This window comes from Pipistrellus kuhlii, unplaced genomic scaffold (assembly GCF_014108245.1).
Source record: "Pipistrellus kuhlii isolate mPipKuh1 unplaced genomic scaffold, mPipKuh1.p scaffold_m20_p_1, whole genome shotgun sequence".
Lineage (NCBI taxonomy): Eukaryota > Metazoa > Chordata > Mammalia > Chiroptera > Vespertilionidae > Pipistrellus > Pipistrellus kuhlii.
In genome coordinates, this window is record NW_023425404.1 from 89,110,164 (window position 1) to 89,137,963 (window position 27,800).

Sequence of the window (27,800 nt, forward strand, 5' to 3'; positions counted from 1 at the left end):
AGCAGTGTTCTCAGCTTGATCTTCATTTCTGCCCAGGTGCTGGAGTGGGCTGTATTATCTAAATCCAGCCAAGCACCAGGAATAGATAGGACTGGGGCCCACCCAAGAATGGGAATAATCTCCTTTGTCTTTACTTTTAGTAAAACTTCCTGGTATTTGTTATATAAAATAAACATGCTGTTTTGGCTCTGGATCACTGTTCCTGCCTCTGTCCATGTCAGAGGACAATGATCCCACCCTGCCCCAGCTTTTCCCTTCTATCTCTATTTCATTTTCTTAATCCCCAGCCACACTGGATGTGGAAAAGAGAGAACCCTCCATCCTGCTGGTTTGAAGATGGAGGAGGCCATTGTGAGAAAGAACGTGGGCAGCCTCTAGGAGTTGAGAGAGGCCCCTGGCTGACAGCCGGCAAGGAAATCGGACCTCAGTCCTACAACTGGGTCAGGAACTGGGTTCTGATGACAACCCAAATGAGTCTAGGAGCTCAGTCTTCCCATAGCCTCCAGAAAGGAGCTCGACCTGCCAGCATTCAGTTCTCAGCCATGTCGTGTAGGTCTGCCTACTGCAGAGTCTGAACTCATCTGTGGGTGTTTTTTAAACTGCTGAGTTTGTTATAAGCTACAGAAGCTCATGTTCTAGTCACCCTATGGAACCAGCTTGGCTTAGACCAGCTTAGAGGCTAACTCCCAGACTTTCTCCTCCAACTCTCCTCTTTCTAACTAAGCCTTCTCTCTGGTTCTCTGTAGCCTCAAGTCACCCCCAGACGTTTCCATCTAAACCAACAGTTCCCTCCCCACTGAACCCTGAGCCAGCCCTGAACAAGGCCAGCAATTGCGAAGGAGGCTGGAACGCACCGAGGGGCTCCTGGAGGAGGCACAGTGCTTCCAGCCCCCCCAACTTCCCCTGGCCTTCAGCCTTACCTCAGAGGAAAGCAGCTGAAAGGAGAGATCTACCGTGGGGGCCTCGCCATTCAGGGTTTTCAGCTTGGTGTCCTAGAGAGAAGGGAGCAGTCAGACCATGATGTCCAGGGCAGCTCTGCCTCTCTGAGCCCACTCTTCTGATTACTCAGGAAGGTGCCTGCTGAGGCCAAGCCTCCTTCCTTCCTCAACCACACCGCTCTGTACACCCTTCCCCACACTAGAGACCTGACTGGCACCTTCAGACTTGCCTCCTGGTGAGTAAGGAAGGTCTCTTATGACCAGAAGTATTTTAGTGAAAAAGATGGGATAGAAGTCGACAATGATGATAATAATGTGTTAATTCTTATTGAGAACTTATTCTGTTCTAAGTGCTTTATGGGCATTTCCCCCAAAATCTCACAGCAAACCTATGAAAAAAAAATATTATTACTATGAACCCATTTTACAGACAAGGAAACTGAGATGCTGAGACTTTAAGTAATTTTCCCACAGTCATGAAAGCTGGTAAGTGGTAGGACCAGAATTTGAACCTAGTTAGTCTGGCTCTTGAGTTTGAGTTCTCAATTCTTATTAAACAGAGAGACTGTATACAAACATGCTCCCATTTTAGAGTTGGGCACTCTGAGATTTAGAGAGGTCAAATAACTTGGCCTAGCTTCTACCATGAGGACTAGGGTAAGTCAGGATTTGAACTCAGGTCTCGCTGGATAGAGGCCTGAGCTCTTGTTGCTATCCCAAGTTGCTCTGGGGCAATTTCATCACAAGCCCAAGGGCAAGATGGACTTCCTGTGTTTGTGGATGGTCCTCACACTTGACAGCGATCAGCTTCAAGGGTGGGGGGCCCTGCTGGAAGCTGCTGGAGAAGCCAGACTCGCCTGTGATGGTGAGGCATGGAAGAGCAAGGCGGGGCAGGGTGGGTCAGGGTGGACTTGCCAGGTGGCAAACTCACGGTGATGGGGAGTCTCTCTATTCGAAACCCATTCAGGCCTTTTCCTCTCAGCATCTTGGAATACAAATGGCTCTTCAATGGCAACACAGAGACTCCCAAGGGCTTTCCGAAGTTCCATGACTCACCGCCCTTCACTGTGGTCAGGGGGAGGACAAGCTGAGGCTCCCAACAAAGTCCCCCCTGAGGCTTTTCAGCTCCCAGCCCCACAAGGGGCCCATCCTTTAGTACCCAACCCTCCCATCCCTCACCACCCACCTCCTGGCATTTGCCCACAAATATCCTCCTCCTTCTCTGCTCTTCAGGGCTTACTGAGTTCAAGGCCAGCTCTAAGCATATTCCTGAGTCTGGGTATTGATATGTATCTCTCTTGCCCCTATTTCTGGGGGCTTCGTCTTATAGTGTGGACTGAAGATGGTGGATCGGCTATTCTCGAAATCTGTCTCCTCTCCACTCCCCAGGATGTGAGTCCTGAGAGCCCCATCTCCCCCACCTCACTGATAGTGCATGGGGAGGAGTGGTGATGCAATAAAACCACTTGGACCCAGAATGAGAAGAGGGCCTGTACTCCAGAGCTGCAATTTAGACAAGGAAGGCAGCCTGGCACTCCGCTGCCTGTCTGTGTGCACTGGGAGGTGGCCCCGGGACCACCGCTGCAGATGCAGAGGCAGGATGGTCTGAAAACCCTGTCACATGCGTGCCCTTACTTGAAGTCGAGGTGTAGTACTCCAGCACCAAGGCGGTGTCTTCTGAGAAGCTGGTGGCTCCGTCTCGGCCTTGGAAGAGGAAGGACTGATTCCACTGGGGCAGCTCCGGGGGTCCCCCGGGCTTGGACAGCTGAAAGGAGGAGGTGGGAGCAGATGATGGGCCATAGCTTCTCCCCAAGCAAGGGTGTCCAAATACTGGGTTCTGTGCATGTCTATATATGCCACAAACTTTTGTCTCAATTATAAAAGCAACACACACACTTAATGAATAAACTTGGAAAAATACAGAAAAGTAGAAAAATTAAAAATCCCCTAAATTCCTATACTGAAGACAGTACATTTTTCTAGTCTTTTCCTATGCCTCTTTCGTATATGATTGCTATTCTAACATCCCATTTCTAAAATTTACTTAAACATACCCACAATCAGAAGTAACATTTGTCACTCAGAATTGGCTCTTCTGTCATGTCCAAGTGCCCTGGTTTCTCCCTTCCTATTTTTCCTGTAATAACATGCATTGAATGTTCTTTGACATATCTCTCTGCATTTCAAATGGTGTCCTTAGTATCGAAAATAGAAATTTGAGTTAAAGAAATTTCTTATGGATAGACTGTTTTCCTAAAGAGTTGCACCAACATTCACACCCACGGCTGCTGGCATCAGAAATGCCACATCAGACATGACCTCTAACCTGTCACAGCCCCTCTGTCCCTCACAGGCTTCCCAGCTCCTCGCAGAGGCCATGCCAGTTCTTCAACTGAATTTCAAGGGGTTTGATGACACATTAATGCAGCAGCTCGTGTGCCATTTAAACAATGAAACAAGACAGCATTAACTATAGTCCCCAAATAAGGGTCTGCGACACCTGGGGGTGGTCAGAAAAGCCACCTGGTAGGAAGAGGGACCGGTGGAAGGCTCTGAAGGAGGACCGGCAGAGCAAGGGAAAAAGGAAAGTCTGAGTGGGAAAACAGCCCAGCAAAAAACATGGAGGTGGCTTGAGTGGAGGGCTCCTGGAACACTAGAGGACTCCAGGTGGAGGAAACCCAGAATGGGGGGAGTGGGGACTGAGACATGGGGGTGTCACCCTATAACCCCAGTAGGCCGTCCTGCACATCCCAGCACAGGGGAGTCATTGGTGCGCTCTCTCTTACTGGCGGTCTTGCCTCTGCCCCAGCCAGGGGCTATCAGCAACAATGGCGGAGGCCCCCCTCCCATTCCCGCTGGAATCAGTCATCCCTGGAAAGGTCAATGCAAATGCACTACCGGCTTCAGGGCTATTGACGGAGGATCGCAAAACATCAGTGGGTCTGCTCCCCCGGCGGTGGCAGGACCCTAATGCCTGTCACAGTAATGTGCCTGCCCCAGTCTGAGGCTCAGCTGGAGGCTCAGCTGTGTCTGCCCAGTCCCTCCCCTGGGGAGGGGCCTGAACACAGGCAGTGGCCGAGGTGACGGCAGTGTTCCTGCAAGCAGGTGATGGTACAGTGCCCAGACAGCTGCTTGGCCATGAGGTCAGTTAGAGAAACTGCTTCTAGGTTCAGTGGCTCTTGGAAGTTATCTTTTAGGATTGATTGCCAAACCATGCCGTCCCAAAGGCTTCCCGCCCCCCCTCTCCCCCCGCCATTCTCCTGGGTGCCAGAGGGCATTCAATAGCCTGGACCACCTGCCAGGCATTGGGCACTCAAGGACCTGTGACTCAGCCCCCCGCTGCCCTATCCCTTGCCTCCACCCTGGGAGAGGGGTATTGAATGGATGCTGGCTGCCCTCTCTGTGGTCTGGTTACGTGTCAAATGAGGTCCACAAAGCCGGAAATGGTGTCTGTCTGCCCAGCATGGACAGCTCCTCCCAGAAAAGGGGACTCATTGGGTTCCCAACAAAAGATCCCTTCAGACTGAGAATTGAGTGTGTGTGCCTCTCCTGTATGTGTAGTGGGCAGGGGAAAGGAATCAAGGTTGGCCACAACCACAGCCACACCCACATCACACCCACATCACACCCACACCCACATCACACCCACATCACACCCACACCCACATCACACCCACACCCACACCCACATCACACCCAATCCCACAACCACAGCCACACCCACATCACACCCACACCCACACCCACACACACCCACATCACATCCACACCCACATCACACCCACACACACACCCACAGCCACACCCACATCACACCCACACCCACACCCACACCCATACCCACACACACACACCCACACACACACCCACACACACACACACATCACACCCACACCTACACACCACATCCATACTCACACCCATACTCACACCCACACCCACACCCACACCACACTCACACCCACACCACACTCACACTCACACCCACACTCACACCCACACCTACACCCACACCCACCCCCACACCCACCCCCACATCACACCCACACCCACCCCCACACCCACTCCACACCCACACCCACATCCACTCCACACCCACACCCATACCCACACCCACACCCACACCTACACCCACTCCATACCCGTACCACACACACTGCTGCCGGTTGTGCTCAAGCTTGTGACAGCCATGCTGGGAAGATTAGCTGCCAACAGCTGATGCAGTGTGGGACCTCAAGGGAGCTATGATGCCAAGAGACTGGGATCTATCTCAACGTTGCTGTGTAGCCTTTGGCAAGTCTCTTTCCCTCTCTGTAGTCAGATTTGTCACCCTCCAATGTTTTCTGCTTCTTGTCCTGATGTGCTGTTGTGAAGATTGAAGGAGATAATAGATATTTTGCTGTGAAGGTGAAAGTCAATTAATTGTACTCAGCAAACATTGACTGGTGGCTTCTCCATGCTTGATGCCTCTGGGGTGCTAAAGGGCATTCGGGGGAGCTATAGCCAGAGCCTGCTTCTTCTAGTGTTCATCATCTTCCAAGGGGATAACCCCCCCCCCCCCCCCCCCGACCCATTCATGATTCATGCAGAGGCTTAAGCAAATTGCAGGTTGTGGAAGCTAGGGTGTCGGAAGAAAAAGCAATGATTTCTGACCTGGGGAAGATCACGTAGTTGGTAATGAGGAGGAAGACCATGCAGGCTCAGAGTGCAGTAGAGGTGAAGACTGAGAGGTGAGAGGAGACGATACAGGTGTGGAGAACAGCCAGTTACCCATTGGAACTAGAGAATGCTTCTGAGAATTGGAGCAGTGAGCCAGGAGACTAGAGAAAGTGAGGCCTGTGTATGTGGCTGACAGTGAGGGCTTTGTCTTATGGGTGAGAAGGACAAGAGGTCCAGTGGAAGGGACTAGTCCTGGGCAGGAGGTCATTGTGGCTGCTTCTGACAAGATGGATGGGAGAGGCCTGGCCATGAGTGGAGGCATGGCCAGCTCTAGGGTAGGATCTGTGGGATGATAAGAGGCCCCATGAGAGGTTGGGTACAGACCGGCTTCGGAGGCTGAGACAGGAGATGATGCTGGGTGCAGACAGTTTCTCTCACCACTGCTTTTGTTTCATTGGCCAGGAGCTCCGCCTCAGCTCTGTAGCAAGCCAGGCCAATAGGAGCAGCCTGTTGGGCAATGTTCCCCCTCAAAGTTCTGGGAGGAGGGTAGGAGCAAGTCCTAAGTCTCAGACTTGTGCTGGGTCCGGCAGACTCATCAGAGCTCAGATTTTACCATCATTGCCAGGCTCTGAAAGGCGTGAACAGACATCTACCTCTCAACCATTCCTCTCCTCCCTCCTAGCCAACAGAACCCACTTTGGGCCAGTATGCCCCCTTCTCCTGCATTAGCGACTGCAAGGTGATGCCATGCTCCCCCTCAGGATTGGCTGAGAGAAATGCATGTGACCTAGTTCTGGCCAATGAGATGAGAGGGGTGGTCTGTAGGGGAGGGGTTTGCAGGGGAGGTTTCAAGTTCCTCATTAAAACCGTTTTCTCTATTCTTGGTCATGTCTAGATGGGAGGCTGAGACATTTTGCCTCCATGAGTTGTCCAGCTGAGGATGGCATTTCAGGGGTGTTGGAAAGATCCTGAGTCCCCGAGGATACTGCTGAGCCAGTAGGTCAACCAATTCTAGCAGCATCCTACATGGGGTACCCTTTTAATGTATGACATTAAATTTCCTTAGAACTTAACTCCATGTGAGTTGGGGTTCCTGCTACTTGTAGCCAAACATGACAAGGGCAATGTCCAGGCGGGCCTCAAAGGGGGCATTTGGCATCAAGGGAGGGGCATCTATGAAAAGGATGGAGCCCATTTAACCTTCACCCCAGGCTTGGGCACTTTGCACAGGTTAGTCCTCTATGTTTTCCTAACAGTCCAATAAGATAATAATCAGTAGGTCTAGAGAAATTGAGCAGCTTGCTAAAGGTCACTCAGTAAGTCACAGAGGTGGGTCCAGTCTCAAACCCCTGTCAGAGAGGCAGATGCTAGGGTTCCTGCGCCGTCCCCTCCTCCCCCATTGCCCCCTGCCCAACTGGAGAGAAGAGGGAACTGAAACTCAGAGTGGGGACACAGCAGGTCTGTGTGAGTTCTGAGCCCAGGATTGCTGACTGGTGTTCCTTCCAGGTGGGACTCTGCCCACTAACCCCCTAATCTCACTTTACCATAGAAGCTCATCTCTCACTCCTGGCACCTGGGCACCTCTGTGCTGGATGCCAGTAAGCTCTCAACCTGGCCCAACTGCTATAGTACTGGGTGACCTTCCACAAGGTGCCATTGCTGGACCTCTGGCCTTGAGTCCCACACATGCAAGAGGCACTGCGGCAAGTTTCTGTATTAAAGGATACCTCTGCCACCCAGACTAGCCAGGCAGCAAAAGCAGCCAGAGAAGGGCGGGGGGTGGGGAGAGGTTCACTCATTAAAGCAGCCAGTGCCTCCTGACCCTTGGGACTGCCTGCTGATTAGTTTATAATTTTCTGAACAAATGCAGGTCCATGTGCGAGATGACTCTGGGGAAATCAGGCTAAGGATTGGCTCGGGTTTGAAGCCTTTGTCCCTAGGGTCCCCCTTTGTTCCACCCCTTCCTAACACCATCACTCTTGTCCATGTCCATCCAAACCTTCTTCAAATGTCTTTGCCTTTAAATGAAGATTGTGACTCTGAAAGAATGCCTCATTTTATATTTGCCATGAACATTGGTGGACAGACAACAGGAAGAACTTCCCAAGCACGCTGTCTTCTTTAAGGCCCCTAGAATGTTGGGAACATCATGTGGGGCAAGCTCCTGCTGAAATGCAGACCATGGAAAAGATGGGAATTTGCCTGGACTCAGACACTCTCTGCACACCTCTCCCCAGTACACTCAGACACACTGGCCTCCTCTCCAACCCAGACATGCACCCCTCCTGCACACCTGTGTTCTTGTTCCACCTGCCCTGCTAAACACTCCTCACTAAAAACTCAAGTCTTGCAGCTGGATGCCCAGGCTTCATATCCCTCTCACCTCTAATTAAAGCAAATTGTTATTGTGGTGAAATACACACAACAAAAACTTACCACTTTAGCCACTACCTACTTTTAGAACTTTCCCAACATCCCAAACAGAAATTCTAAACCATTAAAAACTAACTTCCCCATTCTCCCTGGCCCCAGTCCCTGGCAACTACCATTCTACTTTCCGTCTCTGAATTTGCCTCTTTAGATACCACATTTAAGTGGAATCACAACATTTGTCTTTTCTCTGTCTTCTCTCCTCTGATCTTTACAGCTCTGGCAGCCTCTCCTGGTTTGTTATTAGATTACCCATTATCTGGTGTTGATGTTTACTCTTTTCACCAGACCAAGAGCTCCCTGTGGCCGCTTCTCTGCACACAGACGGCACAGCCCTAGGCACATGGCAAATTTGGTGATATCCATAGTCAAGTGAACAGCTTGGATGATTGTGTGGGTGAGTTACTAGAGGACTGGACCAGTGAGAAGTGAAGTAGGGAAGAAGCCATACCTGAGGGCACCCGTTCTGGCTGACTTGAGGAACATCGAAGTTCATCACAGATGGAATGGGGAAGGAGAGTGGGGTGAAGGGCAACCCCAGGGAGGCTGGATCCTGGTTTATCTGACTGACCCTGGGGAGGCAAGGAGACAGGAGTCAAGCACTGCTCAAGGGTGCTGTCCTTCAGGCCCTGTGTCCAGCACTCTTGACCCTGTATGGCAGGCAAGGGCCTCCAAGTGGACTCAGGGTTGATGTGAGAGGAAAGTGCAGTGGCCCACCTAGGACAGGTAATGGTCCTGGTCCTTCTGATCACTAGTAAGGGCCTTGGAAAAGCGCATCTTGGTCAGGGGATGGGATGCAGCTCCCAGGTTTCCTTCTCCATGATGCACCATGGCCTTGGCCACATCCGAATGCCCCAGCTGCCCATCTTTAAAATGGGTCTGGCATCCCTGCCTCACCTTTGGAAGACCTTGTGAGAATGGCCCAACCCCATGGTGGCATTCTGGTTTAGGCTTGGGTGGCATGGAGGCTCAGGGGTGGGATTCAGGGTGTGTGTGTGTGTGTGTGTGTGTGTGTGTGTGTGAGCTCACAGGAGGTCTGGGAGTGAGGGCATCTTCATTTCTCCAATCCACAAGGAGGGCTCATAATTTGTCAGAACTCAACAGATGGAGCAGACGAGTCAGGGAATCTTCCCAGACCATCAGTCAGCAGAAATGCAGAGGCAGACAGCTCCGGAGATGGTGCTGTCACAGAGGGCACATGTTCCCTGGGGAACTCTCTGCATTGTGTGTCTCCAGTGGCCAATCTAGACTGAATCCCCTCCTGAGGACTGTGATGCTCATACCTAAAAAGAGGTCTGGGGGCAGGGGAGTGAGCTGGGGCTGTGGCCAGGGAGACCTCATGGAGGGCAAGGAAGGGGACTCTTGGGCAAAGCTAAAGGTCATGAAGTTCTGAGATGACACTTAGGCTGCCTCCTTTGGGAACAACCACCACTTGAGTGGTGGGTATAAGATGAAGAGGTTGAGGACCCCCTTTCTTCATAGTATGCTGACCCCCCTCAGCCTGCTCTCAGGAGGGGTCTGAGCTGCCCCTCTCCACGGGCTGTGGGTAGCTCCTGGGTCCTCAGTCCCAGTGGGGAGGCTAGAAGGGCCTTGTGGGGAGAGCAGGGTTCTAGCCATCCCTCTCCTCTGTATTCTGCCCCCCTCCCTCCTTGCTCACACCACTTGGGCCTTACTCACTTAAACTCCATGTAGTTGGGAACCACCCGGGCAATGACCACCATGGGACTGGGGTTGTTGACTAGGGGTTCATTTATTCCCCGAAGAAAGACCTGGGGAAGAAAGGAGGCAAGTGAACCCAGGTGGCCTTTAGCTCTCTCCGGAGCATGGTTAGCTAGCCTGCCTGCCATCTTTCTTTCCAAATATGGGCTCATTTCTGCCACCATACCTCTGCACCTGCTCCTGCCTCTCTAGGGTCTTTGCTCAAGGCTGCTGTCCTTCAGGCCCTGTGCCAGGCATTGGGTGGGCAGCAAGAGAAGACACGGATTCTGTCCCACATACCTCCACTGCCATCCCAGGCAGCTCCTGATCTGGATCTGGGCCCTCAATCCTTGGCCCCCCAGCTGAGATTCCTGTGGCTCCTTTTACTTCTCTGACACCTCACTGGCCTCTGCTCTTGTCCCTAACCCATTCCCCTTCCCAGGCAATTTGATACATGGTGGCAAAATTGCTGTCTTAAAAAGAAATTAGATTATGTAATTCCTCTGCTTGAGATTTAGCAGTGACCACCCTTCCCCCCACTACACTTAGAATAAATGCCATAATTTTTACCATGATAGTCAAGGCCTGCACAAACTGGCCTGTCTGCCCCTTGGCCCACAGCTCCTGCTAGCCCCCCAGGCTCCACAGGGGCAGGGACTTATCTACCTCATTCACTGCTGTATTTCCAGCTTTTAGCAAAAGCACCTGGCTCAGAGTAGAAGCCCCATGTGTGTTTGTGGGATAAATGAATGCCATCAATGAGTAGGAAAGGGGGGCAAGGGCAGGAAGAAGCTGACTGTTCTTATGAGGGTGAGAGAAACAACCATAGAGACTTGGGAGGGGAAGGAGGAGGAGGAAGATAGCAGTGGCCTCAGGGAGAGGGCTGGGTTGAGCTAGTCTTGGAGTTTGGGGGGGATCCTTGCTATAGGTCTACTCTAGCTCAGCCATTTACTAAGTCTGGGCCATTAAGTCACTGTGGCCAGTCCCTGCTCCACTCTGGGCCTTAATGTCCTAACTTGTACACTGAGGGGTTGACCATAATTTCCCTGGTCCTTTTAGTTCTGATCTTCAAAGGGAGGAGAGTGCCTAGGAGTAGGGACTTATTCTGGACACATGCTAGCATCCATGAGGTGGCTCCCCTTCCTCCCCTCCACCCTCAGCTCTCTCTCCTAAGCCCCTTGGTTGGGACCTTCCTGACCCATCTCAGCTGTCTGCCAGCTGTGAGCTGATAAGGATTTAAAGTAGTGCTTACAGACTGTCAGCTTTGGGGGCCTCTGAAGACTGAATCCCTTCTTCAAATTCAAATGATGAAATCTCTAATTTTGGCATTTCAAACTTGGGATGGGGGTGGGAGTCTGGGCCTGGGGGATTTTGCTGGAATGCTGTCAAGCTCTATTGCTTACACAGGGACTCCAACAGGTGTAAGGGCTAAGAGGGGGGTCTGAAAGATGAAGGGGGGAACTAATTTATCACTGTTCTGGGCTGAATGGTCAGTGTTGAATGATTCAGGTGCCCAAGCACACCTGCTCATGACAGCCCTGTAAGGAATAGGAGCAATTTCTTCTCCCACTGTCCTTTCTGGTCTGCCCCCGGGAGCCTATAGGGAAGACATCTATTCTGGGGCAGGGGAGGGCACTGAAGGGCAGAGGAGCCCAGACTCTACATGGGATGGCTGATCCATAGTGAGCTCCTGCAGGTCAAGGTGTTCTTTGTGCAGGAAAGGGCATGATTGAAGAGGGTGAGGGGTTCAGAAGCTGCCTACAGGTCTGATACATGCTGGCATCCATGAAGTGGCTATGGGGAAGCAGATGTGTAGGCCAGGAGATCTATGCTCCCATATCAGACTGCTCTTGAGGTTCCATGGCCTCAACTGTGAAATGGGATTGAAGAACACTTATTGCTCTGTCATGGGGTGGATAAGGGAAAGGGGCAGGGGCAGGGGCAGGGGAAGCCTGAAGTTTGGGCCACCCTGCCTCCATCCTGATCAGATTCAGGTAATGGCTGGATTTGAATCTGTCACTAGTGGGCAGTTTGAAGACTGAGAGAAAAAGGAGAGGGGTTTAGGTATTTGGCCTATATCCTCCTGGAGCATCGATAATCCTCCTAAAGCAGTGAAAGGCTTAGTATAGAAAACAATGGTGGTGGGTATGTGTGGAAGAGGGCCTGCGCCTGGCCTGGCTAATGGAAGGCTCTATAAATAATTATTGAATGAATGAATGAATGCCTATTTAGAAGACCAGCCAAAGCTCTTCAGAAATAGGATTCAAGGAAATATAGGGTGGCCCCAAAACTTTCACTTGGGGGAAGTAGGCCCTTTGTCAGGAGTCACTACTTTGGGAGGGACAGAACAGTAGAGAAATAACCAGGAGATATGAGCCAAGGTGGGGGCTTTTCCTGCTCCCATGAGATTCAGACATTGCACTTTGGAAGCCTCTGTCCTCCCTGTAGCCCTCCCTGCATGGTGTGTGAGAAGCAGAGCGAGGGAAGACAAGGTTCGGTCAGGGCTGTATGCCTGGAAAGTGCTGGATAATGTTAGGCATCTTTCATCTTCATCTCCATCTCCATAATCTCTGCCATCCCAAGGTTATTCTTCACAAACCACTTCTGCTACTTTGAAAGTCCCAGTCTTACCCAGACACCTCTGCTTCACATCATCAAAATTTGACCCTTTCTGCCCCGCCCCCAAGGGCCCCAGGCTGGCACCTCCAGAGCTCTGTGGTCACAGTCAGCTTGGCGGGGGATGAAGCTGCCCTTCCGGACAACAGTTGCGTACAGTTGGGTCTTGGCAGTGGCTTTCCCAATCTCTGTGGGCTGGGAATAGAGTGAGGGAAGAAGACACACAAGAAGAAGCTTGACTGAGAAGCAGACCCTGGCCATAAATCCAGCCCTCTGCAGACAAGCATTTGCATTGCTCCACCGGGGCACCCCGCTGATAATTAAAGGCTCCCTGTGAGCCCTTCCAAGGAGATCAATATAATAAATCTTCCCTTGTCTATTTGAATATTTCATTGCCCTCACAAGGACCATGCCTGCCAGCTGTCTTTGTAAAGATGTGATAACTAGGCTTGGATAGAGAGCCAGGAGGCCTGGGTGATGCTCCCAGAACTATAGCTTTAGTACTGAGTCTCCCACATGAGTCACTAATCTCTTTGGGCTTTGCTTCCTTGCCTCATTCGAGGTCCTGAGTGTGTGGTTCTCCTTGAGGCATAGGGAGCATGCAGTCCCCTAAAATTATGGTTGAGGAGTCATTTGAAAAGGAGGTCAGTACCAGTGCCTGGGAAACGGAGGCAGGAAGGGAACTAGCCTGAACTGAGCACCTACTATGTGCTGTATTTGATTCTCCAAAAGGCCATGTTAGGAGGCATATTATCTTAATTTTGTTGATGAGAAATGGAGACCCAGGGGGTTAAGCAGCTTCCTATGTATATATAGCTAGCAAGCAGAAGACCTGAAAGAGGAACCCAACAATTCAATTTCACATTGTTCTTTACTCTGAACCACTGTAGGGAACTGGAGTGCACAGTGGAAGAGAGAGAAATGATGCTTCTGCTTTTCGTTGGCCCAGTGCCTGGCACACAGTAGGTGCTTAATAAAGTACTTGAGCAATGAGAGAGGAAATTCTCCTTTCCAGCAATCAGCTCTGGGAAGAGGGGGTAGGCAGGGGAGCTGGCCTAGGATGCTCAGAATAAAATGAGTGGCCCGAGGCCCACTAGATGGGTGCATTCCAGGGAACACCTTATCTCCCATATACTACAGCTCTCTTCAGGCTTCCTCCTGCCAAGGTAGCATGTGGAGGCAGCACTGAGTGAATTGGTTGGGAGATGGTGTCACCTGGATTCACACTTGACTCTGCACTTCACTTGCTCTGTGATCCAGGATAAAAGGATTCTCTCTCCTGAGTCTCAGTCCTATATATGCAAAGTAGAATTCATCTTGAGAATTAGAGATGTGTATACCATATAACCCAGGACCTGGAACATAGCAGGTGCTTTGCAAATACTGTATGAAATTTATTTTTAGATATACTCGTTCTCTTTCAACATATATGAAATCAGAGTGCATTTTCAGTTGGTATATTCATTTAATGTGGTAGATATTCTATGCCATTTAGGATGTTTTATGAAGATCAATTTGGAGAATTCCAATTTTTTTATGGATAACATTCCTGTCTATTTGCCAGGAGCTGTGTTTCCTGAGCCCCACAAGGTCCTAGACTGGTCTTACTGCAGGGTGGGCATGGATGCCTAGAGCCACTATGAGAGAATAGCTGGGGGCACCCCCCTACCTGTCCCAGGCCCATGTGGGCCAGAGTGAAGGGCTCTGACTCACCTTCACCAGGTCAAAGTGGTAGGGGTGGAAGACACGCAAGTACTTGATGGGGATTTGATAGGACAGCAGCTCCTCTTTTTTGTTGTTGTCCACCACTTTAAGGACCACATCTGGAAAGAGAAAAATAGAGCACAGAGTTAGGATCAGGCTTAGCTGACCACTATCCCTCCCTCTGAGTTGAGAGACATTGCTGAGAGTAGGGAGCAGGGGCTACACTGAGGAATCCACACACAGGCACGCATGCACACATCACAAGCACTGCCTGAGCCCCGCACAGGATAAGGCTCTATGCTAAGCACTGCTAGAACCCAAAGATGCCATTCTCATCTAGTTGGTCTAGAAACTTCCAGCTCAGGGATGGACACATGCAGAAATGAGCCCAGCCCCCATGGCAGAGATATACATGTGTATGCTCAGAGACACACAAGCAAGTAAGAATAGTACCCCTTTCCAGGAATAAGGCTCCTCCCCTTGGTCACAAACACTCTCACCTGTTCCTCAGGCAGGGATTATCTCTCACATTTTGCAAATGGGGAAAAGAAATCTGCTCAAGAAATCTTCAATACAACTGTCAGTAAAAGTCTATTCCAACTACCTGAAAACTAAACACTAAGAATGATGCTTTTAGAAAACTCCCCCTAAAGACACTATATTTTGCCATAAAAATGCATAAACTTTGGATAAAATTCAAGGAGATCACCAATGACCTTGGAATAGTCATAGCAGTACTTCTTAGTGAGTACCTACTGTGTGCCAGGCATGGGGATGGGTGGTCCTGAGCCTATTCCAACAAATCCTCACTCTTAAGTAACAAGGAATAACTATTTGTTTTTTTAAACATGGCCACTGGATCTCAGAGAGGTTATATGACTTGATCAATATCACACAGCTAGTAAAAGGCTGATGGAAGAGGCTGAATTTGGCGAGACATTTTCTACTCTGGAAGTCTATGATTTGAAGAGGATGAGAGCTGTGGAGATAGGAAAGGAGTAGAAGGGTGTATAAAGGAGTGAGAAGCATTGAGGGAGATGGAGGAGGAAAGGAGTTAAAAGAGAGATCTAGAGAATAATGGGAGAGAGGCTTGAAGTGGACAACTGTACTCTTGTATAACTCTCTTAGCCTCTGACATTTCAGAACCAGGAACAGGTACCTATTCTGTGCGCTAGGCAGACTGGAAGCAGGGTGAGTCCTTTGGATTAGGGAGTGGAGGTGGAAGCTGAAAGCTTTACTGGTTACTTTCACTCTCTTTCTTCCCAAAGCTACCCTGGACACATAGAGAGGGAAAGACACTTGCCACATTCCCTCAAAGCTAGCCACATGGGATTCACACTCAAAGGGAAGGGGGAAACTGTGCACTAAAAGGATTTGAGGTTGCCTTGAAGAAACTAGAATAAAACAAGGGAGTTGAAGTAAGCAAGTCTGGGTCCTAGTACCAATATACAAACTTGCTCTGTGACATTTAGCCAGTCACTTAACCTCTCTGAGCTTCATGTTCCTGCTCTGCAAAATGTTAAAACTATAAAAAGAAAAACGCTGTCCCTCTCCTAATCTTGTTATAGGGAGGAGAATGTGTTTTTCAAGCTATAAAATTCTAAGCAAGTGCTCCTTGTAGCTACCATTACTTTCCTCCTCGTTAACCCTCTGTAGCGCTCCATACATTCACTCAGCCTGAGCAGATTGAGAAGACTAGGCTGGGGGATTCCAGCTACAATAGTAGCTGTGGAGGCTGCAGCTCCGCATGGCCATTACCCATGGGCTCTAAGCCCCCATATCCAGTTGGAATTTGCTGAGGTCAAGCAAGGGGTGAGTGCCCTATCTCCCCCCTCCCCAACCCTAATCTCTGGGTGGGCAGCCAGAAGATAAGCTGGAATTGGGGTGAGTTGACAGTCATACCTCCCTGTTCCTGTCCCTATGCTACAAACATGCTTCAACAGCTCTCATGAGGCCAGTGAGCTATTTCTACTGCCAGCCTGCTTTGGCCCTGACACAGGGTCTGAAACTGTGCTCTCCCCGCAACCCCCCCCCACTCCCCCCCCCCCCCGCCTTTTTTTGCTTTTCATTAGCACATCACTGAGTTACCTCCCACCCTTCCTCCACCTCTTGGCTGGTTCTACCCTCCCACTGTAGACATCACCACAGCAATCATTTCCAACCAGCATCCAGCTACTTCAATATGAAAAGAGGTGTCTGCCAATATTCCCTGCCTGTGGGGGCAGGCCCACCCCCCTGTCCCTCCTACAGTGAACCCTGCTTCACTTTCTGCTGCACAGATAGGCTTGAGGCCACCCATCACATGCTTTCTTGCATAGAGCCCAGGTGGGATCCCAGTCCAGATTCACTTGCCACAGTCACACAGATGCAGGCACACACACACACACACACACACACACACACACAACTACACATACACATACACACACTCTGCACACACAGACACACATGCCTACAGGCACAGTCACAAGCACATTTTGAACAAACATGATGTTCATACATACACATGAACCAGCATGCAGACATTCACAAAGATAGGTACACACCTGCATTTGTATGAAGTCCTAGGTCAATTTTTTCCTCTTTCACATTTTTTTCATATCATCCCAATAGCCCCACCTATCCCTTTATGGTGGAAAACAATCCTCTGGCTTGACCCAAGACTAGCCTCTTTCTTTTTTATTTATGTCCCTCCTCAATCTTTTTTCTCTCTCCCCATTCATTGTCTTCACAACTGGTTTTCTGCTCTTTGTGGGGAGTGGTGAGGTTTCAAGGAGGAAGGAAAGCCTGTCACTTGAGAGAAGGACCACCTATGAGATGGGAGCCTGAAGTTCTTCTGACTAAATACTAGATAAGACTAGAGACTAGAGCTCTCACCTGCTCAGGCTTTCAAAGGAGAAAGCATAAGTATAAACACACATTTGTACCTCAAATTGCCTGCAGTGTTCAAATTTGTCAGGACATGGGACTGGAAAGGTTTCTGGGGTGGAGGAGTGAGGAATGTCAGGCAGTTTCTGAGAGCAGATACCCTTGGAAGCACAGGAACACTACTGTAGACAGTGCTGGGCAGGACCAGGCAGGATAAGAAGCCGTGTAGGAAAACAGCTAAAATACTGGACCTACAGTGAGCACATGGATGCTGAGTCCCTCCATTCTCCACTTACTGGTGACTTGAGTTTGAGCCAGTTACTTAAGTTCCTTGAACCTCAGTGTTCTCATCTAAGCAGTGGGAGCAGCATTGTTCCTCTCATGTGCCACTCCTCTAAGAGATACTTGGGGTGTGCCAGGAAACTGTGATGTGCTGTGCCAGTGGGAAATGCAGCAATAACTACCATGGAAATAACAACAATGGTCATAAAAAAGATAAGCTTCCATCATCTAGAAAATTCGTTATGTAGGATAACTCATTTTCCCAGTAGGCTAGGTAGATGAGGAATGACAGTATTATAATTTTCTTGTTTAAAGTGGTTTTAACTGAGCCCCCAAGGAGGCATTCAGGTGGCTTCCAGTCCAGTTGAGAGGGAGTTACTACCCCCTCCCACACACACAGGGCCCCACCCAGCCCCCTATCTTACCTTCTTGTCCCACATCCTCAGCTTGGATCTCCACTGTGACTGTGTCACCCCAGATGGGGGCTTTGGTAGGCACTGAGGTCACAGATGTGACTGCTTTGGAGTTTTGGTTCTTTGCTTCCTCAGACGTGGTTTTCCTGGGGAGGGAAGGGGTAGGCTGAGTGAGAGGGAGAGTGCCCTGCCTGTTCATCACCCATCCTGACTGCACACTCCATAAATCTGAGCAAGGAGTGGACAGGGCAGGAAGATCTCTTTCCCAGGCAGACACTCATGTCATCTCAGGCCCAGGGGGAGCCAGGTTTGTCTTCTGCTGCCCTGCCTGCTCCGGTGACCACACTGTCTCGCTGGCCACCCCTGAGGCTTCACATGGACGAATGCACCAGAGCTCAGAATGGGGTGGGAATTGGGGGGACACCTTGCCTGTCTGTTTTCCCGCCTCTGCCAGTCCAGGGCTCCCCAGGAGGCGCTTGTGTACACAGACTCCATTATCATCTTGACCATCTTCTCTAGGCTCTGTTTGGTGGGAGGAAGCCTTCGGGCAGGGTGGCTGTGTGGTACTGCCTGGCTGCCCTTCACTTCCCTAAGCTTCTGGTCCAGCTCCCCCAGCTCTGAAATCTTCCAATGGAGCACACACATGCCTTCTGCAGCACCCACTGTGTACTGGGCCCTGGGCATGGGGCAGGGTGGGGTGGAGAGTTTCTGGCCCTCAAGCACTCACAGGTGGCCCAATGCGAGGCTGTCCAAGGTAAGCTGGAGCTTGGGCCCCCTGCATCCCAGTGCATCTCACAGGTCCCTGGGACAAGAATCCCTGAGATCCAGAGCCATCAAACAGCTCAGTGAGAGAGTTAATATGTGTTCTGCTGAGGAGGTTTTTATGTCGAGCTGTAATGGTGTGGCAGTCACAGGTAAGGGGTCATTGGAGAGTCAGTGGCAGGGGGAGCCTTACCACACACTTGGGTGCACAAACAGCACCGCATGGCAGAGAGCAGAGCTGGTGTCCTCACCAGTCTTGGCCCCACTCCCAGAAGTCCCCAAAGGGAGCTTGGGGCATGGGAGTCAATCTGCCCCAGGTGTTAGCAGCACCACCTGTGGCCCTTCCCAGCCCAGCTTGTTCCTTTCCTCCAGAAAGCACGCTGGCCCCTTGGCCCTCACTGCTCCCTCCATCCTCTGGACTCGAGTGATACAATAGCCTGACTCCCTGTTCTCTCCTTGTCACAACCCGGCTCCTGCGGATGAGCAATCTTGTGGGAGCCCCATCTCCAAGCTTCCCTTCTGCTTTGACTGAGGGGCTGTATGGGTCCTAAATAGGGTCCCTGATTCAGACTCTCAGGGTTCCAAATCCCAGCTCTATACTCTACTAGTCTGACTTTGGTCCAGGTATGTAATCTTGCTGTGTCTTCTTTCTTTCATGTGAATGGGGATGAAAAATGCAGGGTAGTTGTGTGAATGAAGTGAAATATGTGTAAAGTGCCTGCCACATTGTTAAATACCATAAGGTGTTAAAAAATAATAATTTTAATTGTCTCTGACCTGGTGTCTCCCATTGTCTACAAGTGAGGTTTTTGGCTGAAGTCTTAGAAAGAGTAGAGGCTTTCAGCCACATAGAGGTGGTTTTGAGCCCATAGTTGATCTCCTGGCCCAGTCACACACCCTCTCTGAGTAGTTTCCCTGAAGGGTACTTGGAAGGGCTGGGGAGAAAGTGGGAAGCTCCTGCAGAGGAAGGCCCAGGGCTGATAGTCTCTAATTTGTGGTATTAACAACCTGGGTGTTTCTCAATGGGACCTGACTGAGGGCCACATGGAGGGAAGTGGGGGAGCTCTGATGGAGGGCTGAAGGGAGCAGGGCTGGGTCTCCCAGAGAGCTGGAGCCCTCCTCAGACTCAGGGCCCACCCTGCCAAGGGGGCTGTCGGGCTTGAGAGGAGAAGGCATCACTGTTGGAGGGCCTGGAGCTCAGCCTGCCCCACCCTCAGGTCCCTCCCTCAGGCTCTATGACATCTGCTAACTGAAGGGTGCAATCATAACCCTGCTTCTGTGTTCTGCTTCTCTCCCCTAACAGCTGCCCTCAAAGTCAGAGGCCTCAAACTCAAAGCAGCCTCTTTCCCACTCTTGTCCACCTGCTCTGTGCATTGCCTGAATGATGCTCGCCTCCACTCTTCCATGGAAAAACTTAGGGAGGGGATACTCCAGGAAGCTGTGGAAGGAGGAAGTCAGCCCTTCTACACCCTAAACACTACTCAAAGCCTCAAAGCTCCTGCACCATGCACAGTTTTGTTTTGTTTTGTTTTTATTTTACCCCCTGGGGGCCTCCCAGTGCACTAAGAAGACAGAACCAAGGGAGAGTGAAGGCCTTAAGTCACAAGAAGTGCAGTGACAGATCCAGGTTAGAACTCATGACCATGTTGTCAGCTGTCTTTCATCCTCCTGTTAGCTTTGGCCTCTTGTCCTCTTCCCTTCCCTATATAAGCTCCTGGGTGTCTGGCAGGAGGAATAGTAGGTGGAAAGAGACAGGAAGGACCATGAGCAAGGCCAAAGGAGCTGACTTCACTCAGGCACAGAAAGAGTTAAGCAAGCACCTCTCCTTCCTTCCACACCAGAGAGGTGGGTCAGGGCTAGGTGAATGGAGATGAAATAAGTCTTGGGGGGGTGAGGCCCCAGGGGAAGGAGAGAGCTTTTAGCAAGTGGAGGGAGGCTGTCAGGATAATGGCTTTTCCTGGCACAGCTGACTCCTCCAGGTCTTGATGCTATTCTAGAAAATGAAAAACTAGACGGGCCTCTGATTCCACACAGAAGTAGAGAAGGGGACCAGCTCATGCCCTCCTCCCAGCCCTTATTCTGTGCCTACAGCTGGACACATGGGAGGCCAAGTTCTAGGACCCTTAGGTCCCTGAGGGAGTCAGGTCTCCGGTTATCTCAGAGCCCAGGGGCCTCTCCAAGACCTGCTTCCACACAGCATCTGCAAGGTGATGCCCTCCCTCTCTGTCTCTAGAGCTCTGGCCTGGCCTCTAGCTGGGCCTGGGAGAGCTGCTGTTGGCCATGTCGCTGTCCTGGGGCTCAGACTTAAACCAGCCATGGTGGGGAGGGTTCAGAGGCACAGTGCAGCAGTCCTAGGTCCAAAGCTGCTGGGAAATGTAACCCCCACACCTGGCTGAGTGCTGGAGGGGTATGTATGTGTCTGACAAACTCTAGCCACGTGGCCCTGTGGGGGCCAGGCCCAAGCCCAATTGTCAGTGAGAGGGAAGACAAAGGACTTTGCTGCCTTTTTGTGAGGTCATAACTAAGGCAAATGTGTGGTCTGGCTCCCAGGAGCTGCTGCTGTGAGCAGAGGTCAGCGGTGGAAAAGTACAGGACATTGATGGATGGTGCATAGGCTCTGGAGCCACCATCACCCTCCTCAGACCTCTGACCACCTGACAAGGTACACAAATCAGGGATGGAACTTGTGTGCCACTGTACTTGACACCCCCCCGCCCCCTCACACACACACCCGCGCTGCTCCAGAGAGGTTTTTGTGCTACAAGGTACCAGATCTCTGACCCTATCCCCATCTTTCAGCCCTCAAGCTGCCTTCCAGCACCCGCCCAGCCTGTCCTCTTGGTCTTTCACACTCCTCAAAGCCTCATAGCATGAACAACTGTCAAGGTCTGGCCTCCTCCAGGGCAGGACTTTGGAAACCCAGGATGCAGGCCACCTGGCTTTTCCTAAATGCCAATCCCAGACACCAAGTTTGGCTGCTGGGTTCCTGACTGGGCAGACCCCTAAATCTTAAAAGACCAGAAGGATGCTCCCAGGGAAGGCAGACCGAGAAGGATCCTGCTAGGCAAAGCCTTTAAATAGGCCGTGGTAAAATGAGAGGTTTTGTGACCTTTTGACCTAGTTCACCATAGCCCTGTTGCTTGTTCACCTAGGAAACTTGGAGGTAGGAAAACAGGTTCAGATTAATACTACTTCAGCCTTAGCTTGGTGGCTCAGTTGGTTGAGCATCATACTGTGCACCAAAAGGTCACTAGTTTGATTCATGGTCAGGGCACATGCCTGGGGTTGTGGGTTTAATCCCCTGTCAAGGTATGAGGCAACTGATTGATGTTTCTCTCACACATTAATGTTTCTCTCTCTCTCTCTCTCTCTCTCTCTCTCTCTCTCTCTCTCTCTCTCTCTCTATCTCTCTCTCTCTCCCTCTCTCTCTCTCTCTCTCTCTCTCTCTCTCTCTCTCTCTCTTTCTCTCTCTCCTCCCTTTCCCTGTTTCTAAAAAGATCAATAAAAATGTTTTTAAAAAAGATTGCTCCAGGCCAGATGCCAGGTATGTCATGACTGGGCATCAATCTGTCCTAAAAAGGCAGGGTAATTCCCCTCTACCTGTACCCTTCATGCTGGCCTCTGAGTCAGAAAGTCCAGCCTCCTCCATCCTCCAGGCCAAAAGGCAGCCAGACTCCCAGGCCACAGGCCTACCTCCATCCTGGAAGGCACAGGAGAAAAAAAAAAAAAAAAAAAAAAAAAAAAAAAAAAAGCCCTGCTCCTCGACCTAATAGGGACAGGATGGGAAAGTTGTCCCAGACAGGAACGGTTATCTAAGCAGGGTGGGCTAAGGCTGGATTCTTGTGTTTCTGACTCTTTGTCTGCTGGACCTGGAAGGGAATGTTTCCTGGAAGAGGCAAGGCTTGAATAGATGGAGAGAAGGGGGCATGAGCTGGCTCATGGGCTTGGGGAGGGGCTGGCTGGCTGATCCAGGTCTGTGGGTTGGAAGCATGGGTGAGGTAGTCAGAGAGAAGAGCAAAGCTTGTGGTCCTCTTTAACCTTGTTCTCTCTCCAGCCTCCCTTTCTCCATGCCCAAGGCATAGTGTTCTCTGGCCTTGACCAAGCTCCCCTGGGATTGCCAGGCAAGAAGATGTGGCCGGAGTAGAGATGGAGGCAGGGAGTGTCTGGTCTCCCACTTCACCAGACAACAGCCCATCAACATCACTCCCATTCCATGTCTGCCCTCTCCCAGCCCCCAATGCAGTTGGTCCTTGTAGGTTTTGAGTTCTTGGGAGGCTGCAGCTTAAGACATGAGCAGAGCTGTTATTCACAGCAAAGCGATGGGCTCTCATCCTGGAGTTCACTTATTAATTGGACTTTAATGAACCATCACTGTGGCTGATGGTACTACACCACTATAGGTGGGTCTCATTTGAAAAAACTGACTCTGGAGCAAGAATTCAGCCAACTCCCCAGGCACGAGCGTGTGCCTCTCCCTGCACTGTGCTGCAGGGAGTGGGACTGCTCTGGAAATCAGAAATGGTACCCTGGCTGGTGGCTCAGTTGGTTGGAGTGTCATCCTGATGCACCAGGATTGTGGGCTCAATCTCCGGTCGGAGCGCATACCAGAGGCAACCAATGGATGCATAAATGGGTGGAACAGCACATGGATGTTTCTCTCAAGTCAATAAACAAAAAATTAAAAAGAAAAAAGAAATGGCACATCCCAAGGACCTCTGAGATGAGCACTCTGGCAAAGGGAAACATCTTTCTGTAAAACAAGAATGCTGCTCCCCACATCACACCCACACTTTATCTGAAACAACTCCACTGTCCTCAGGGGAGCCCCTCATGGGCAACAGGCACCTCTCCCCATGGCAGCTTCTGGAGACACAGACAGGGGTATACTTTCCATATGGCCCAGGGAAAACCACAGGCAGTGCAAAGGCAGTCTCGATCCTCAGTCTGTGGGGCACTGTCATTCCCTCCTCTCCTGGGGGCACTTCCTTGTTCTCTGTTGAGGCAAGAGATGGATGGTGCAGGGTCAGAAAGGGCCCATGACTGTGCCATCTGCCAGCCTTTGAAATGTCCAGCAGTGGCTGCCCTGTGGTCTAGCTGGGTAAGGGGCCCCGGGAGCCATGTTCTTAGGTAGAGGGGGAAGGGCCAACTGGAAGGAATGACAATCCCCTTGTCGAAGTACAGGCCTGGATGAGATAGTCTAGGGAGATCTTGCCATGACTTGGGATCCTTCTCAATGGGTCACTCTGAACATCCACTCTTTTGAATATTCCCTTTCTTACTAATGGCGCCTTAGAGGAGGAAGAATGTGGGTAGGCATAGAAGAGAACTTCCCAATCTCATAAGAATCACTTGAATCACCAGAATCACTCTGATTCTGGTTCTTGGCCTAACACACATGGAGTACAGTTCAAATTCTGAAGTCTGGGGCATCTCAGATATAGAGCCCTGCTTCCTGCCCCTTTCCACAAATAACAGCCTTCCTGGCAGGTCCTACTACCCAATGCAGGGGTGTGAAGCCTGCTAGCTGCCTTCTGCTTGGGAGACTGTGAGCAAAAGATGAGTGAGTTAGATTTATCTGTGTATTTGCCACCCTCCCAAACCAGGCTGTGAACTCCTTGAGGACAGGGACCCACCTTGACACTGTTGGAACTGTTCCCAGTTCCCAGTCTGGGCACAGTGAGGCCCAGCAAGTGTTTGTGAATGCAGGAAGAGACCCCTGGAAACTCCCATGGAGACAGAGGCAGCCCCTCCTCTCTGGCTCTGCTAAGCCAACCCCGGCCCAGACTGCTGGACCCTGCTCTACACAGTGCAGCTCCTCTTTATTGTTCTAGAAGAAGCTCCTGGCCTGGGAGAAGGGCTCAGATCCTCTCAAAAGAAAAGAAGGGGTGCCTCTCAGACACATATAGAGGACATATAGCTAGGGAGAAGTCACTGGCAAGAAGAGGACAGCAGTGAAGCTGGATGTGGACATTGTGTCTGAGCAGGAGGAGGAGGCGATGAGGAGAGGCCTAGAATCCTAACTAAGCTGAGGCAAGTGGTCTGCATGTAAAAACTGGCCCGTTTTACATAGCCACCTGGATTTCTGGATTATCTTGAAATTTGAGAGAGCTGCCTGCATTCTTCCAAGGCAGAAATCAGCAGGGGTGACTTGGGTTGCTTTTCAAAATAACCTGTGTGCTCTCCAGTTCACCTCAATCACCTCAACTCTCTATTGTATCACACACCTGGCTGACTGGAGCACTAACGCACTGACGTTGCCTTCCCAGGTACCATTCCTCTGACAGAAGCTCACTGTGTGTAAGGACCACTGATGACAGAAATGGGAAAGGCAGAAGCAGGAGGAACTATATTGGAACCCAAGCACCAGCTTCCTGTCCAGTGGCCTTCCTCACTTTTCAATAGATGCTGGGCCATCTAGCATCTGACCTTGAAGTCTATGGGGCCAGACAAAGGCAGAGGGAAGCCAGACAAAGCCTGGAAGGAGGATCAAGCCTCCTACTACTCATAGTGTCCTGGGAGGCAGGAGAAGCCTTTCCAGAAGCTATGCCCATGCTCAGAAACAGCTTGGGCAGAATACCATGGGGACACCAGGAAGGCCCCCTGGCCTGCCTCACTGCCTTAGATCTCCTCACAGGTACTTCTCCTGGTAAGCTTTGCCCTATTGGATTGCTCCTTTGGGATCCTGGCACTTCTCAGGGAGAGCTCATGCCTTTTGGGTCTGAGTGAGTGTTTCTGACACGAGAAGATCTCAGGGGCCTGAGCAGTGGTGAGAGGGGGAGATCTGAAAATAATTCTTATGGCTTCAGTCTGGCTGGGGGCATTGCAGACCAACCCTTCCTTAACCACTGATGTCAGCTGTGTTTATAGTTCTGGGATACAGGGTTGTTCTCAGCGAACAAAAATCCTGAAGCTCTGAGTATAGAGGGACTGACATTATGGGAAAGCCAGATCACCTTGTAAGCTCGGGAACCTGAAGGGGAAATAAGACCCCAGATTCCCAGGTCCTGTGCTGGGCCTTCTCCTTCACCATGTGCCTCTTCCGACAGGCATCATGCTGGGAGAGGGAAAGAGCCTGGGCCCTGCCAGAACAAGTGGCCAGTGGCTAGAGGGTCATCTTCATGTGCTCCACTCCCACTGGCAGCCATGTGACCTCAAGTCCCTTTATTGCCTGGGGTCTTGGCCTCCTTGGCTATCACATGAAGCCAAGGCAACCTGCCTCCCAGGGCTACCGCATTAGAGCCAGCGTGTGGAGAACCAGGGTCTGAGTGAGCATCGCCATGATCACTGCCACTTTCACAGTGAATAAGGATTAATTTCTTTTGTTGAGCCCAACCCTCTGGCTGCTGAGATAAGCCTATGAGTCATGCCAGGCCTCAGTCTACTCCACCCAAATCTCTGTCCTCTGAGGCTCTTTGGCCAAGGCCCATGGCCAGACTGGGATGGTGTGAGCAATCCAGATCCTAGCGGGGGGAGAAAGGAGGGCAGAGTGGTATCCTCAGACTTCTCTGGAAGTCTGGCTTCGGGCCCTGATGCAACAGTCCCCTTCCAAGTGGGCAACTGTTGCATAAGGATCAAGGCAGGGACGAGGTGGAAAGAACCTTTGGATTCTGGAATCCTGGATCCTGGCTTGGTTACCTACTGGTTCTCTAACTTTCACCTAGCTCACAGGACTAAGCAATAATTAAATGATGCAAAACACACACAGACACACTGAGCACGTTTGCCAGGTATATGGTAGGCACTAGATAAATATAATCTTTCTCCTTCCTCTGTTACCAGGACCTTAGACAATTGTCCTACACTCAATACCTTCTTCAGTTAGTCACCAGGGTGTGACCAAGGTCAGTCTCAGTCTGGGACCAGGGTCAGGGCTCTCAGGTTCATCCAAGAAAACCAACGATCCTTTGAGTATGACTAACTGACCCTGATCTGTGCCCTGCCCCTCCCACCAGGGCAGGGGCTAAACCAGGGCAGCCCTTCCCCTCTCAGTACTGGCTCTGTCCCTACTCATTTGCTCTGGGCAGTAGGCAGTCAGAGAAGTAGCTACCAACTGTCAACTCAGCCATCTAACCTTTGGTCGGTGGTCAGAATCCCACAGGCTGTCTCCTGGCTTGCCCCTTCCCCACACCCTGACCTCTTGGGCACCCCCACCTGTCAAGATCACTATCTCCTGGTCCCTGCTGTGTTCTGACTGGTAGGTCTCTCTGTGCCAGGATGGGAAACAGGTTCTAGGCAATGCTCAGGGACCAGGAGCTTGAGCCAGGTCCAGACCAGTGAGGGGAGACGTCAGGCCTGAGCACTGACCTAGCAGATCTGGGTGTAGAATATGTTTTGGGTAATAAAGCTGGGACTTCTGTTCCCAAGAACTAAGGCTGTTTCCCAGGCCAGAGCACAGCCTGGAGCAGCATGGAGGCCAGCCCTCACCACCTGACCACGGCAAGATTGAAACTCAGAGAGGAGCAGGGACTGGCCTGAGTTCACACAGTGAAACAGGGGCAGTGGGCCAGACTCTGGGTTTTCCTGATACCATTCTGGTTTTTCTTCTTTGCCCTGAGGCTTTCTTCTGATAGGTCTTACATGCCCACAGTGAGTGCTGCTAAGGATACCCCTCACCTCCAGGATATCCCTCACCTCTGTGTCACTCTTTACCAGTCAACATCTTTCCCATTTGGCTCTGCCATCTTCACAGTCCTTTGAGGTGGGTTCCCAGATGAGGTATTAAGGCACTGAGAGGTAAAATAACTTTCCCAAAGTCACAGAGAAAGCTAGAAATGGAGCCAGATTAACTCATTCACTTGTTTATTCATTCATTCATTCATTAATTCATTCATTCAATATTTGTTGACAGCTTCCTATGTTCCAGATACTATGTAGGGATGGGATGGTAAGCAAAACAGAACTGGTGGTTGCTTATGGAACTAGTCGGGCATAATGGGGGAGGCACTAAGGAAGATTAAGCCAATCTATATAATAAAGAGCCAGGATTGTAACAACCGTTACTACTGAAGGCTTGACCAGATGGGAGACTTCCTAGGGGGTTGTGGATCAGGCCTAGAGAGAGGCCTGCAGAGAGAGAGGTAGGGTCTGTCCATAGCCTCTGTGGCAGCAGTTGATCAGAATTTGCCTCTTTCTTTCTTGGCCTGGCCAACAGCCAGGCCTCCATTTCTCTCCAGACCTCCACCAGGGCTGCTGATCAGCCCTGCCTTTCTGATCAGGCTCCATTGATAGGCCCAGAGATGCTGATTGGCATAGAAACTGACCAATCAAAACCAAATCTGGGTGAATGTAAGGAGCCAATGGCTGCCTAAGAGGAGGAGCTTTTGACACTGACTGGCATAGAAACTGGCCAATCAGAACCAAATTGGCTGGCAGAAGAGGGCAATTGGGGGCAAGATCAAACTAGCAAGGGAGAACAGTTAGGGGAGATCAG

The 27,800-nt window shown here is 50.8% G+C and overlaps 1 protein-coding gene across 1 annotated transcript in view; it reads right to left on the reverse strand.

Annotated features, from left to right (window-relative positions):
- The window catches only part of CCDC33 (coiled-coil domain containing 33), a 98,716-nt gene that overhangs the window by 59,398 nt on the left and 11,518 nt on the right, over positions 1-27,800 (reverse strand). Inside the window, exons 3-10 of the mRNA XM_036455850.2 lie at positions 17,621-17,754; positions 14,055-14,164; positions 12,429-12,536; positions 9,705-9,796; positions 8,479-8,599; positions 2,574-2,703; positions 1,870-2,003; positions 921-992 (exon numbers count right to left, since the gene is read on the reverse strand). Of these exons, the coding sequence (XP_036311743.1) occupies positions 921-992; positions 1,870-2,003; positions 2,574-2,703; positions 8,479-8,599; positions 9,705-9,796; positions 12,429-12,536; positions 14,055-14,164; positions 17,621-17,754 (901 nt within the window). The remainder of the gene's footprint in view (positions 1-920; positions 993-1,869; positions 2,004-2,573; positions 2,704-8,478; positions 8,600-9,704; positions 9,797-12,428; positions 12,537-14,054; positions 14,165-17,620; positions 17,755-27,800) is intronic.